Below are 15,417 nucleotides of genomic sequence, written 5' to 3' on the forward strand. Positions count from 1 at the left end.
TTTCAGTACTTTCCATTCAGCCATTTTCTCTGTTTGGTCAATAGTTCTGTCAGTTAATATTTATAAGAGATAAATATTATCTCTTGCAAAGAAGGTACTTGATGTTCTGCAATCTCCCCTTTTCTCCTCAGCCCCCTGCAAACCCCGCAGAAGCATTTCCAGGGGTTTCTGGGGCAAGGAGAGGAAGTGGGTGACAAAGGCCAGATCTGCACCTTGTGTCATATCATTACGATCCCGTCCTGGTAACACTATATCCGTCTTGCATATTTATACCTTGTAGGACACACAATGTCATCTGTTGCAGTATATTGGATAATGTGGTATGTGGAATAAGAAGCAGGAAATAACACTCCAAAAGTGGTATATAAAATGGGTAAGGTGCCCCAACAGTTATCAGTGCACTTCAGTAGCACTATAAAACAGTTGTTGTCGTTCAGTCATGTCTGACTCTTCTTGACCCCATGGACCATAGCATGCCAGGCCTTCCTGTCCTGCGCTCTCTCCCGGAGTGTGCTCAAGTCCATATTCATTGCATCGGTGATGCTATCTAGCCATCTCATCCTCTGCCATTCCCTTCTCCTTTTGCTTTCAATCTTTCCCAGCATCAGGATCTTTTCCAGTGACTTTTCTCTTTGCATTAGGTGGCCAAAATATTTGAGCTTCAGCTTCAGTATCTGTCCTGCCAATGAGCAGTCAGGGACAGGGTTGATTTCATTTATGATTGACTGATTTGACCTCCTTGCAGTCTAAGGGACGCGTAAGAGTCTTCTCCAGCACCACAGTTCGAAAGCATCAATTCTTTGGTGCTCAGCCTTCCTTATAGTCCAGCTCTCACAGTCATACATTGCTACTGGGAAAACCATAGCTTTGATTATACGAACCTTTGTCAGCAAGGTGATGTCTCTACTTCTTACTGTGCTGTCTAGGTTTGCCATAGCTTTCCTCCCAAGGAGCAAGCGTCTTTTAATTTCATGGCTACAGTCACCGTCTGCGGTGATCTTGGAACTCAAGAAAATAAAATCTGTCACTGCTTTCATTTCTTCCCCTTCTATATGCCAGGAAGTGATGGGGCCAGATGCCATGATCTTAGTTTTTTTAATGTTGAGTTTCATACTAGCTTTTGCACTCTCCACTTTCACCCTCAACAAGAGGCTCTTTAGATCCTCTTTGCTTTCTGCCATTAGGATGGTATTGTCTGCGTATCTGAGGTTGTTGATAATTCTCCCGGCAGTCTTAATGAACCTGTGATTCATTCAACTCAGCGTTTCTCATGATGTACTCTGCATATAAGTTAAGTAAGCAGGGCGACAATATACAACCTTGTCGTACTCCTTTCCCAATTTTGAACCAATCAGTTGTTCCATGTCCGGTTCTTACTGTTGCTTCTTGACCCTTGTACAGGTTTCTCAGGAGACAGCGGTAAGGTGGTCTGGTACTCCCATCTCTTTAAGAATTTGCCACAGTTTGTTGTGATCCACGCAATCAAAGGCTTTAGTGTAGTCAATGAAGCAGAAATAGACGTTTTTCTGGAATTCTCTTGCTTTCTCCATGATCCAGCGAATGTTGGCGATTTGATCTCTAGTTCCTCTGCCTCTTCGAAACCCAGCTTGTACTTCCAGTATTTCTCGGTTCACATACTGCTGAAGCCTACCTTGTAGGATTTTGAGCATAACCTTGCTGGCATGTGAAATGAGCGCAATTGTACAGTAGTTAGTGTAGATCTATCCAAAGTTAGCTTCTGATAGCTCCCTGACACTGGCAGATTTCTGTACCTAATCCATGGTGCTTTCGGAGGGTTTTTTGATAAGCACAAAATTTGTAAATATTTTGAGACCATGTTGATGGCTTTTTAACAGATAAGGTGATATATACATGCAAATAAATAAATAAATAAATAAATAAGATGTCATTGGATCCACTTATTACACAATCTTTCATATTGCATGTTACCCGATATCCTAGGTTTGCTTATGCATCATCTACTACTGCTGTTTTTGAATTCTAAGATGACTGTGATGGCTTGGGAGACAACATACATTACAAATGGGTGGTGCATTTTCATACGATATATCAGGAACACACACACAAATCCCAGCTGTTTGCTGATCAGCTTTGACAGTGCTGATGCCCTGCTTCTGGAGTGCTAATATAGGAAGAAGTGACCATTTGAGTCAAATCCAGGAACACTGGCTAAGTGTCTGGCCGTAGATTCTGGATGGGGGTCCCAGGCCCCTTGAAGGCCACTCACTGGGCTTCATAGGAAGTAAAATATCAGCTCACTTTAAGTACAATATTAGTCAAGCAAGTATTTTCTGGATTATCAAACCTTGACAAACAAAGGATTAAAGGGTTTGGAATAAAAGACTTAAAAAAGAATACATTAAGAAAAATGCTTAGTTTTGCATTTATCTGATTAAAATCCTAAACACTTCATTAGTTTAATGTTTAAGAAAAGTATTGAATTAGAACTTCTGTATCTTAATTTCAGTTCAAATCACATTTTCCTTTGAGATTAAATGAAGCCAGCTTTGAGGTGAGCTGTCGCTTTGAATTAGGAAGTTATCAAATTAAGAATTTATTATTTCATTTGAATTATGAAGTAATCCATAAAAGAAGAAAAATATGTATTATTAATTTTGAATCAAGACATTATCTGTAAAAGAAGCAAAACCTCAAAGGTGCTGTAACCTTTAAGTCGTTGATCAAAGCAACTGAAGATTTTCAGTCACGGAAATGCCCAATATACATTGAATCACCTAATTCCCTAGTGGCAACTGATATAAATAAAAAATAATATTTATGCACTTCTTGGATAAACATTTAAAAAAAGAAAACTGTACTCTTGGATTGTTTCACTATGTGCCAGCTTCTCGGTGTGCCTACCTCTCAGCTCAAGCCAAATTTTGCATGCAAGTGAAAATATTAACATGCCAAAAAAGTGGGTTTGAGATAATGCAGAAAAGTGTGTTGAACTGTCAATTGAGGAATTTAGAATAAAAATCCTCAGCTGACATGAGGAAGGTTTGGATAACTTAGGGAAGGAATTCATTTGCATATTAAATGAAAAAAATATACACTAATCTCCTGTTTGCCCTCTCTAAGTGCTCCTGGGAGAAAAGATAGCTAGAGAAATCGCAACAGTTTCCTCCACCTGACATGCATGACTGGTGCAGGGAGAGAGAAGACAGGGAAACAAACTCTGATAGCTCAACCGAGTAAGATATGCCATATGATACAAGACATGTAGCAAAATCTTATGCATACAGTAGGAAAAATTATTTCAAGTCCCCAATCATGCCTGCATCCCTGGTAGCATACTGGAGCTAGGGATGGTAGAGAATTCCACCACGGATTCCAGTGAGGCCAGATTCTTTAGAATCTGGCCCCCTGGAATCCATGGCGGAATGGCCTCCTAACCCCCTGCCCCCCCCCATGGAATCCCCCGGGATGGATGCGGTGGATTCGGTGGAGGCGGTTCCGGCAGCGGCGGCTTGTCTCCTGGCTGGCTGCGGCCAGGCTGCTGCAGCCGCCATTGCCGTCCTACGAGCTGTGATAGGCTACGTAAGAATTTACGTAGCCTATCATGGCTAACCCCCCAAAAAAAACCCAGTGTATGCAAATGGCGGTGACTACAGCAGCCGCCATTTGCATTCCCTATTTTTCTCCGTTCTAGCCTACATAAATATTTACGTAGGCGATTGCGGCAAAAAAAAGGGAACCGCAAATAGTGTAGGGGGTGCTATTTGTGTTCTTTTCCCCCCCGCCGTTCTATCCTGCATAAATATTTCTGTAGGCTTTTATGGCAAAAAAAAAAAGAAACACAAATAGCGCCCACTACGCTATTTGTGGTTCCCTTTTTTTCCTGCTGTAATTGCCTACATAAATATTTACGTAGGCTAGAAAGGCGAAAAATAGGGAACGCAAATGACGGCCGCCATAGCCGCCGCCATTTGCATACGCCGGTTTGTTGTTGTTGTTTTTTGCCCAGCCATGATAGGCTACGTAAAGACTTACATAGCCTATCACGGCTGCCTGGCTGGACGCAAATGGAGACCGCTATGGCGGCTGCCATTTGCGTCCGCACCAGCCAGTCAGTGGCTGGAAATCTGGCTGCGGACGGCCCTGGCCGGCTGCTCCACGGAGCTGCCGCAGAGCAGAGCTGGCCAGGCAGGATTCCGGGGGAAAGGACCGGATCGCCTCCCCCCCCGTCGAGGATTCCGGGGGGGGGGGACGGAGCACCCTCCCCCACAATCAGAATCTACGAACAGCTAAGTCACTTTCGTACATCCCTAACTGGAGCTAGACAGAAGGACAATAAGGTTGTAGGGGAATATATCTGCAGTGAATTGGAGTCACAAAAATACTCAAAACTATGCATGATTTAGCCTTTCTTTTTTCTTGTACTAACTTCTATACACTTTGTTGGCATTTCTGCAGGCTTGTTGTCAATCATGAAGCGGTACCACCCTTGTGGAAGTGAATGATCGCAGACCATGTCCTGAATTGCTGTTTCCTGCAATTCCAGGGAATCAAAACTGATGCTGCGATAGGCATTGTGTAGAATATGATGTCCTCCTGGCAAACATTCTGGAGCTGAAGACAAGAAGAAGAAAAAATATTTTGGTGTATCATTTCTACAGATAATAAGCAATACATTATTTTGTATCTACAGGTTTACACTAAAATCATTAAGTCACTATAGTGGAATAATATCAGAATGTAGAGAGCCTTGATGCATCTCTGGAGGTAATTTAAGAGCCAAACTACATGTTACCTTTAATAAATGTCATGTGGCTCTATTTTTTCTTTTTTCTTACTAAAATTCAGTGTGAGTGATTCAACCCAGATTGGAACCCTAACATGGCAGAAAGTGGCAGCTTTACCCCTTTGCCCTCACTGTTTACCCACTTGAACCCCTGATCAAGATAGGCCCTCTGTGCCTGAAATCTGGATTGTAGATGGGGGGGGACCACTGCAGCAAATGGAAAGTCCCCCCCCCCATACAAATTGTAGATGCAGAGGATGTGAGTCTGAATTGGGACCAAAGCACAGGATGGAATTAAAGCCCCCTACCCCCACACTAGGGTCCCAATCTGGATTGGGTTCCTTGTACTTTGGAGTATGAAAGAAGAACAGACATACATGCTATGAATTAAAAATCATGTTTAGTTTGATCCTCGGTCACTTTTTTGATCAGTAATATTTGAAGACAACAACCATGATATGTATTTGTATAGAGAAAAGGGATCTTGTAATATAAAAAGCTCCTTCTATGTCCTTCCTTTATTGAGCAAAACAAATTCTTCTTAGAAAGCCGTGAAAGCACCAAAGCAGTTATGGAAGAATGCACTAGAGTTTAGTCTTCCTCATTCATCACCAATGGAACCGTCAGTTAATTTCACACTGTGGAATCTTTATTACTGGCGATGATGTAAGAAGTAGAAAGAATAGCATGATTTTTCACTATCTTAGATTATATATGCAAAGATATCACTGAGAGCCAGCATCATTTGACTTGTAAATTGGGAATACTTTATATTAAATCACTGAATGAAGAAAATATGCATGGCGTTCTCCATATTTCAAATGTCATTTCCCAAATTGTTTCTGATCCCCCTAGTGCTCCAAATGTGTTAAAGGAAGAGAACTGAGAATCAGAGCAGCTCTGTTTTAGTGTTTTACCAGTGATATGGTGAAGTTCATATATCATTTCTTCCCCCCCACCTTTTTTTTTTTTTGCTCATAAGTTTTACAGGCATAATATTGAGGAGGTTGATATCACATCAAATGCTTTAATCTAGGAAGATTATCATTATGGCAATAGTGACAAGATTAAGACAGAGAAAAATGCAACATAGCAATGTTTGCAGTGCTGTAATAAAATAAGTTATAGGTACCAAATCTGTTTATTTATAAAATTATTCACTTGTTTATTTTCAGAAGCAGCACACCATTGTATTTTGTTTTAATAATTTGTGGTTGTTTTAAAAACATAATTGCACTTTATCTGGGAAGGACTAAATCCATTTAACTGAAACCACCAAAAATTGCTACCAAAAAACATGACGTTTTTATGGGCGCTATCACACAACCAAAGTTTTGTCTTTGGTTGACCTAACAGAGAGCAGTTGAGTAAGTGCTGATTTCTGAGCGGTAGGTATTCCATAACCATTCATTGTGAATTCCACTAGGGGTTGGATCCAGATGTTGTCATGCTTAGAGTAGTCTGATTGAAATCAATGAAGCGTGTCAACTAACTTATGTCCCATTTATTTCAGTGAGTCTACTCTACTCTAAGAATGGCTAAGTCTGGATCCAACCCAAGGAGTTTTCTTGAACGCACACATACACACCAATGGCTGTGAAAAAAATGTATACGGTAAGAGTATATGGTTGGTATGACCAGGGTAGAAATGGGACCACATGATGCTTATTTGGAATTCTGCTCCCCTCAGCACATGGAGTGGGCAAAGATGGAGTGGGTGGTGGATAATAGGATCATGGAGCAAAAGGGAAGGAGAAGCCAGAAGCCACCTTGTCTCCTGCTTGCCAGGGGATTTAAAGTGTTATCTGTAGAGTCTGCATTGCAAGGTGGAATCCAGTAGAGGCTGGTGGCTCTAGGTCACTGACTGAGGTGGTGAATCTGCTTCAGGTTTCAGTCAGAACCAGTCAGAACTCTAAAGGAGCTATCCAAGGTGCTTGATATCAGAGCCACCAGCCTCCACTGGTGGAATCTCTGCACTGCTGCAGTCCTACCTATGAACTTGACAAACCCCGTCAGACTAAATGGGAGTAGTGTTGGTAGCTTGAAAACAATGCTTTCTAAAGGCTTACGAAAGAGCCAGTGTAAACTCTCATACTGAAATTATGCACCAGGATGCAAGCTTATTACCACTCTATTGTTAAAACCTTGCTTCATGGTTTATCTAAACTGCTATTTATTTTAGCAATTCACTTGAAAAGGCAGGCTACATATTTAGCATTCTGAAACTATGTTTAACTCTGATCCAACAGAATTACTGTTGTCCTGTTTTTAAACATATAACAGTGGCATAGATTTCATACATTTCTATACTCAGATAAACTGTTTAGTACAGTAGTTATGTTTCCCTTTTCTGGGGAAAACTGTAAAGGTCATTATTCATACCTGCAGTTGTGTCTGAATGAAAATGGCTGTTTCTTTTTATAAGTAACATTGCTTGATCCAATTGCATAAAGTCTACATTTATATTCAACACAGTAAGAACATTCCAGCTCTGAAGCACAAGCAGTGCTTAATTTCTAAACTCTGAAGGGTCAGCTGCCTGCTCTGCCCTGGAAGGTTGCACTGTAATCCTGGGTCAGGGAAGGGATCTCCATGACAACAGGAGGAGAAGTGAATGGAGGATTACCTGGATTTTTCAGGGAATTGGCTTTGGTCCGCACAGGGCTCCATGAATGAATGCACCATACCATTATGAGTCACTTCACATTAACATACTTCTGGGTGGGGTGGGGGGCTTGGAGTGAACATCATCAGACTGGCAGGGACTGATGAACCAGTGCAAGAGCCTCCCCACACCCCGTCCTTCCTTACAGCTAAGCAAACATTAGAGAAATACAGCTGCAGCCTTCTCCCTCCCCTGAAGCTCCTGATGCTGTGAATGATCAAAGCTTTGCATTAACTACTCCCTTGCAGCAGACAAAGCAAACATTAGAGAAACACAGGTGCAGCCTTCTCCCTTCCCCGAAGCTCTGGATGCTGCAACAGAGAGAAGCTGTGAATTAATTACTTCCAAAAAGCAATGAAGCAAACATCAAAGACACACAGCTTTGACATAGCTTTAAGGCTCCTAGATGCACTATTTTGATTCATGGGAATCTCAGTAACTTTGGGAATGCACATTTCGGGAACACGTTGACCACAGTCAGAGTTACTTCTGAGTAGACACACATGTGTTTGTGCTGGGAAAGACAGGGACGGGAAAGACAGGGAGAGGAAATGAATTAGACTTTAGGCAGTTTCAGGAAATCTGTTTTTTTCTGCAGAAAGCTCTGGGATGGCTGCAGGATGGCAGCCCACGTGCCCTGTACGACCTCCAAATGCAGCTATCTCACAGCAAATCACCCATGGAGACAACCCCGGGTCATGTAAAGCTGGTGGTGGCTACTTAGGCCTCAGAAGCAACACATGAGGTAGTAAAACTATGTCCAGACTGTACCAGGGCTGCCCAAAGGGGGAGGAGGCAACTAGGGCAACTTGCCCAAGACCCCTGCAAAGCAACAGAACCCTTGTCTCAGCTCCTATGTGTATCATTGACCACTGTCCTGGCTTTGCTGCATTTCTCACCAGAGGGTCCTCATAGGAGGAGTAGGGGTCAGGGTCTGCAACATCACATCTGTCCCAGGCCCCATACATTCTCTGGGCAGCCTTGGACTCTTCCACTTCAGACAGAAAGTAGGGGCCCACATCACTGAATGCTCCTCCATATGACAAGATTTTCTCCACTGAGTTCTTCTTAGCTTAGGGTGCTGATATATCAAATGCACTCTTATCTGGACTGAGATACCAGGCCTTGCTACAGTTAGCCATAGACTGGAAGCCTTTCACTTGATTTATTGCAGTGCATTGTACATGGGGCTAGGGATGGCAGAGAATTCTTCCACGGACTCTGGGGGGCTGGATTCTTAGAATCCAGTCCCCCCAGAGTCCATGGTGGAACGGACCACCCCATCCCACCACCCCGTGAAGTCTGACCCGGCCGGATCCTACCTGGCGGGCTGGCACCACCGGCTCCAGATCCGGTCGGGTCCGTCCGCTCCCCATGCAGATGCAAAATGGCGTCCAGCATAGCGGACACCATCTGCATCCTTCCTTTTTTGCGGCGAGTCCGGACTTCCAGCCATGGCTGGTCTACAGACGCAAATGGCACCCGGCATAGCAGACGCCATTTGTGTGCCTCCCTTTGGCTGTGATAGGCTACTTAAAGATTTACATAGCCTATCAAGGCCAAAGGGAAGGATGCAAATGGCATCTACTACTTCAGTTGCGTGTCTCCCTTTTTGCTGTGATAGGCTATGTAAATCTTTAAGTAACCTATCACAGCCAAAGGGAGGCACACAAATGGCATCCGCTATGCTGGGCGCCATTTGCGTCTGTAGACCAGCCGTGGTTGGAAGTCTGGACTCACCGCAGAGCAGAGCCAGATGGGGAGAATTCTGGGAGGGAGGACCGGATCGCCTTCCCACCCCCCACGGAGCCCCAGCGGACCCAGGTAGGTGGGGCCCGTACACCCCTACATGGGGCTGCCTTTCAAAATAGTCCAGAAATTTCAGTAAACCAAAATTTGTTAATGGACAATTCAATCATATTATGCCAGTACAGTCACTGCTTCATTGTGCAAATTGCTTTATCATCTCCACACCCAATTCAAAGTGTTAATTTATAACCTTTAAAGCCCTAAATGGCTTGGCCAGGTGCCTGGCGTGTTTCCAGTCAATTAATTTTATTATGCAAACTACAAGCAAACAGGTCTTGCTTCAGGCTACAAGCAGTATCCTTGTGCAGCAATTGACAACAAGCTTTCCTAGCAGGCTTTACATAATACCATAGGCTTCAGGTAATTGCCTGAGTTAAAGCACCATGAATGAGAGTTGCAACGAAACTGCTACTAGCTACTATGCCTTTTCCCCCCTTCTCAGACTAAATCATCTAACAAGTCCTGTCCTCAAGGTGGGTCTTTCCACAGGGTTGCCTCCCTTGCTGCATGTCTCCTGGAGAGCCACATGGCCATGTTTTGCTCCTCCCTTTTCAACTGATGTTTAGCCCTTGGGTCTCTTATTTCCACCCCTTCCTCTTCTTTGTTAGGAGTCTGCATTCCCATGGGTTTGGGACTTTGGGAAAGGGCCCGGCTTGGCTGTCATCCAACTGATTAGACTGCAGCTGGGCATCACCCCCTCTGTGACTGTTATTCTCACCGGGCCCCACTTCTGCAACCTTGATGCCTCGACAACTCCTTGCCCCTCCCCGTCCCAGCCTGACTCAGAATCAGTTCCGTGTCTTCTTAGGGCCCACCTGCAGAGGTGCTGGGCCCAAGCCCTACACCAGGTTAAGATCTCCTCCTGCATTGTACCTATGGGGAATCGGCGATCATCTTTTAGGCCCTTGTCCAGGTGCCTCCACCAACTGAGGTTTTAGCTGATGATTACTGGGAAGAAAGCCCCTCCCTCTCATCTCCCTCTGTACAGCCTGCTGGAACAGCTGGTGGAGATGGCAGCTGAGGAAGGGGAGCCTTCATGAGAGATGTCTTCAGCAGGGCTGGTGGAATGGCCCAGTTCCCCCTTCTCATCTCCCTCAGTACAGTCAGCTGGAATGGAACATTTTCTATGTTATATATATAGCGACAGTATGCCTGAGTGAGAAGAGGCAGGCTGGTGGAAGGAATGGGTTGATGTGATGTGGGGAGAATGACTCCCACAAGCGTGGGAGATTGTGCCAACTGCTTACGATGAGAAGATTTGCAGTGATCTAAAAATTTAGTTAGAAGTTTGAGATTGGGGTAAAACATGCTATTAGATATTTCAAGGAGGCAACCTTTGACATCCTCACATAGGCAAATCTGAGTGGCTACATGGCATGATATATTTAAATACATGCAGCCAAGTATAGACATGTCTGTGATCAATGTGATCTGGATTGATTGACTGACTGACTGGTGTTGAAGGCAGTGGGGGGAGCTTTAAAAGTAGCAGTATCCCAGGGCTGTAAACAGATGTGATAAAAACATGAAATGCTACTAAGACAGGGGGGTTACACTTTACAGGGACTTTCGGTACCCCTCAAGAGCTGATTTTTTCATGCGAAAATTAAATGTTGCAAAAATACAGCTCAGCAGTGCTACTCATAATGCAATGAAAAGCATTCAGAAGGTTTAATATCTAAAAGCCTTTGCTCTCATTATGGCACGTTAATGTTTTCATAGGAAGGGTGAAAAGTGAAATCTTCTGATAATTAACAAATAGAAATGGATTCATAACACTTTGTCATCATAATAAGAGCATGTGCCATCGTTGCCAACATGATCTGTACATAATGAGCTGTTAATGTGTTGGATGACATTACAGTTATAATAGGATTACCAGAATTCAGAAGCAGACTAAAACCCTGATTCAAACACTACTTGGAAGGAAGATCCACTGATGTTCTCCATAGATTCATTTCTAAGTCCATGACTGTGAAAAAAAACAAGTGCAGCCACTAAACCACTTATTTTGGAGTAGTCCACCTAAGTCAATAGGACTTCTCAGAAATAAATGGTTTGAACATTACATGGCTTAACCATCTCTGTAACCTGAATGCAGTAGAGTGCTTTCAAAGATACAGGCTCATTCATTAACACTGTGTTATGGATTTGGGATCAACCTGTTTTTCTGCATAAAAATATTACTGCAGAATGCTCAGAAAGCAGTATTTGACTTGCATAAAATATTAAAGTACTATTTGCCTGGGAGGAAGGTCACTTATCATCCTGGGTCTTCCAAAATGCAACATGCTGTTGCCAAAACACTGGACAGCTGTGCACTCTCTTTAGTTGCCGAGAAAATAATTACCTATTCATATGCTGGTCTGTTAGCTGGAGTTTAATATCTGTTGCTCATGTGTAGATGAGAAATGGTTGCATGGAGGATATGAAACATCTATTATAGTCAGGCTTTCCCAAGAGTAATGTACACACACACATAGACAGTTACATACTGAAGTCTGCAACCAGATGTAGAAAGTATAACAAAATATTTTTCCTACAGATGTTCATTTCCTCTTAGAAAAGTGGGAGAGACACATACTGAGGAAATTTATGAAGCACATAGACCTAGGATGTATGTATGTATGCATGCATGAATGAAAGCTGTTCAGGAGGTCAAAAGAGATGTTTCAAATACATAAATTATAATCCCTGTTATTATGTAACTCTTAAAGTAGAGTGGAATATTTTTACTCCACTAGACTCACCATGCAAGGAAGTGGGTACAGTAAAAGAGGAATACGATTCTATATATTCCCTCATATAGAAAGTAATTTCTGAATCAGCCCTATGTCCAGGAGATGACAATTTTCATCAACATCAAATCAATACAAAGCAAAATCGCAGCTGGAAAAGTAGTTAATAAATAGTCCCAGAAACATGTGGTTTAATTGTAAGGCACAATATCTCAAATACAGAGAAAGCAGACAATCCAAACTGCATTTATTTCTGGATTAGATTTTATTGGCTTCCTAATAATAAACATCTCAATAGATTGATCAGCTTTCAGTGCTATCATAATGATAATTAAAAATTGCCATAATGTCATTTCTTTGGACGTTTAGGTGCCGGCGTGGTGTAGTGGCTAGAGTGCTGGACTGGGAGCTGGGTGATCCGGGTTCTAGTCCCCACTCGCCCATGGAAGCTCACTGGGTGACTTTGGGCCAGTCACAGACTCTCAGCCCAACCCACCTCACAGGGTTGTTGTCGTGAGGATAAAATGGAGAGGAGGAGGATTATGTACGCTGCCTTGGGTTCCTTAAAGAGGAAAAAAGGCGGGGTATAAATGCAATAAATGATAAATAAATGATAGAATGCCCCACAGCAAGCAACCTTTTTCTTGTGCCACTAGTCTTTGGATCAGCTAGTAAGTGTCATAGTCATATTTACTATTTCAATTCTCTTACTAGGTCCCAACGTCAAGGAATAGCATTTCTTTGACAGGAGTGAATTTTAAATCTTGTAAATTTCACACTCTAACTTAAAATTAATGACGGTGCCTTTAAAAGCTTCCTAGCAATCAATGAGAAGAAAATTATAATTATAGTTATTGATTGGCCTGCTTTTTTCATCTCTCTGAATGAAGAAGCGTGGCAAAATTAACAGGTTCTTACATCCTAATCTCAGCTAAACATACACCTTGCAAATGTTGCTTTACTAAAGAACACAGACAAAATGAACGGATATGCCTTGATTTTAGAATACAAAGATCTGTCTGTATTCAGTTGGAAATTTGATTTTCATTGTTTCCCCCTTTGAGAATCCTTGTTATTTCCATACAGAAGCCTTAATGCAGTCTAATTATAATTCCAGAATCAAAATATTTTCCCACACTGGTCCCATAGTGGACTGGTAACTGAATTTTGTCAATATTCCCTTCATTATATTATAGTATAACTCATCCAATCTCATACCTATAAGAAGAAGAACAGCTTGGACTCAAATAATGCCATATTTGGGGAATAACTACGAGTTACATTAACAGTCAGTGCCGCAATGCATTTACGGTAGCAAATCTGCTTTAGGAGAAAGAAAATTAGAGTGGGAATGCACTGAAAGAGAAAGAGGTTGCTTAACCATTTAACCATTTCCCTGCTCCTAACTGGTCCTGGTCAAGCTGGATTCATCAACCTGTGAAGTTTAAAATCTCTGTTTTATCCTTGGCAGTGCAAATGTCAGGCTTTTTGCTGCTCTAAAGTAGCCTTTAAGATATCACTGTGTCAAGCCAGAACAGCATGGACTGTTGTGTCCTCGTTTGCGCCTGGGTCAATTCATAATATGACATTCCACAACAAAATCGCTTCCAAATTAAAAGTGTGAGTGGCTGGTGATGGGGATGGAGAGTTATCAAGAGTAAAAACTCCATGTAATAGGAAACCTGGGGCCAAACTGTACATTGCATGAAGCAAGTAGCACTGGGGTCTCCCACATGGAGCCTGTGGACCCCAAGGTGCCCAGGGACACCTCTCTTGCTGCCTGCCAGGCTCCTTGCCCCTCATAAATTTTATTCTGTTTGTTAAGATTTTTACAGTTATTATTATTATTTAACTGGAAATCTGCATGCCACAAAATGAAGGACTGCCATATAGCACCATCTTTATTTGGGTTCAAAACAGTGGGGGGGGTTGTTTGTTTTAGAGCTCAGCCCCCATCTCTGTCTAGTATTTAGGTTCAATGAGTGTTGTGTGATCAACCATGCCCACCATGGCAACCATATAATGGATAGACAAGCCTGCCCAGTCCGCTCATGGCAGCCATTTTGTGTGAACATCCACAACACTCCCTAAAAATTCTAAATGTGCCTACTGATCTTAAAAGGTTGAAGACCTCCTGGTGTAGCATGTAGCATCAGCTTTTTTTTTTTTCCCCTTACTCTAGTGTAAGTATGTGCAGACCCAGTTCAGATTAGGACAACTATGCTCTGGAAGGGGGGGTTAACCACTCCCCTTTTTTCCTGAAATCATCCCCTGCAAGGGGCAGGGGAGGTTGAAAAAAGAAGAAGCCTCTATTGATGCCAATTGAGATATTTTTCTTTTTTTAAAACTTCCCATTTGGGGGTAGGGGACAATTTGGGGGGGAAATGATGGGAGGGAAGGTTTAACACTCCCCTCACAGAGCACGGTGATCCCTATCCAAATTAGAGCCATGCGTATTTACACTAGAGTAAGAAAAAAGACAAGCCTCAACAACATACTACACGATTAGTGTAATGTGTAGTTTGGCTCTTGGTTTTCCAGCAATATGTGATACTTTGTTCAGAACTAGATAGCAGGAGATTTAAACACTGGATGTTCACCTTGTTGTTAGTAATACACACTTCAGTATTTGTTTCAGTACATAGCCTTATCATAATACAGCTAAAAGAATACTGTGGTCCACTGTGCATTTGTATTAAGTGTATTATTTACTGAGCTCCAGCAATATATGGTCTGATCCCTGTTGTCCAAAGTGATATTCTGCTCCTCTTCAGGCATCCAAATATATTGAGAGAGATTTCATAAGCTAATAATCAAGGTCTAGGTCAGTTTATGGAGCTGTTTATTCATCCTAAAGCAAAATGCTTCTTAAAAGCATGTTTAGATCAAGTCCCAAGTAGTTCTGGTTCCTTTTCCAGTGTGTAGATATGTAGCAGATTCCAAAATGGATATCACATCTAGCATATCCAGGCCTGGAAGCACTCAGTAAGCCTGCCTGGCCAGCAAGATAAGATAAAAGTTCATGTCCCCAAGTATGGGATTAAAGTATTAATTCAGTAACCTCTGTTGTGGCCTATTTCTATCAGCAGTTGTCAGATGTTGGGTTTTCAACACTTGCAAGCAGTAATTTCTGAACGCACATCTGATAAGCAATTTAAACATTGAGATATATGAACGTCCACATGATAAAGGCTATTTAATTTAGATCAATTCAGGCAGGGACTGAGAGATGCCTGAACCGTAATGATATGTCCCAGGATCTTTGCAAGAACCCCTTTTCAAATTCACTTCTCAGCGTTATGACATTACAAAGGCACCCACCCCTCTGTCTGAACCCATTTAATGGTCGCCTTCTTATAGACAGTTTCACAAACTGAGAAGGGGAATGCACTGTTTAGAAGCGGCCCTTAGTCTGTTTAGATTACTTTTTTTCTTGGTGT

The 15,417-nt window shown here is 42.4% G+C and overlaps 1 protein-coding gene across 1 annotated transcript in view; it reads right to left on the reverse strand.

The window, feature by feature from the left end:
- The window catches only part of LOC146358384 (von Willebrand factor D and EGF domain-containing protein-like), a 431,792-nt gene that overhangs the window by 357,520 nt on the left and 58,855 nt on the right, over nucleotides 1-15,417 (reverse strand). The window contains 1 exon segment of the mRNA XM_084809588.1: nucleotides 4,409-4,593. Coding sequence (XP_084665714.1) covers nucleotides 4,409-4,593 — 185 coding nt within the window.

The sequence above is a fragment of the Heloderma suspectum genome, chromosome 1, assembly GCF_057233095.1.
Source record: "Heloderma suspectum isolate Gila_16-S chromosome 1, 16-S_ref, whole genome shotgun sequence".
NCBI lineage: Eukaryota > Metazoa > Chordata > Lepidosauria > Squamata > Helodermatidae > Heloderma > Heloderma suspectum.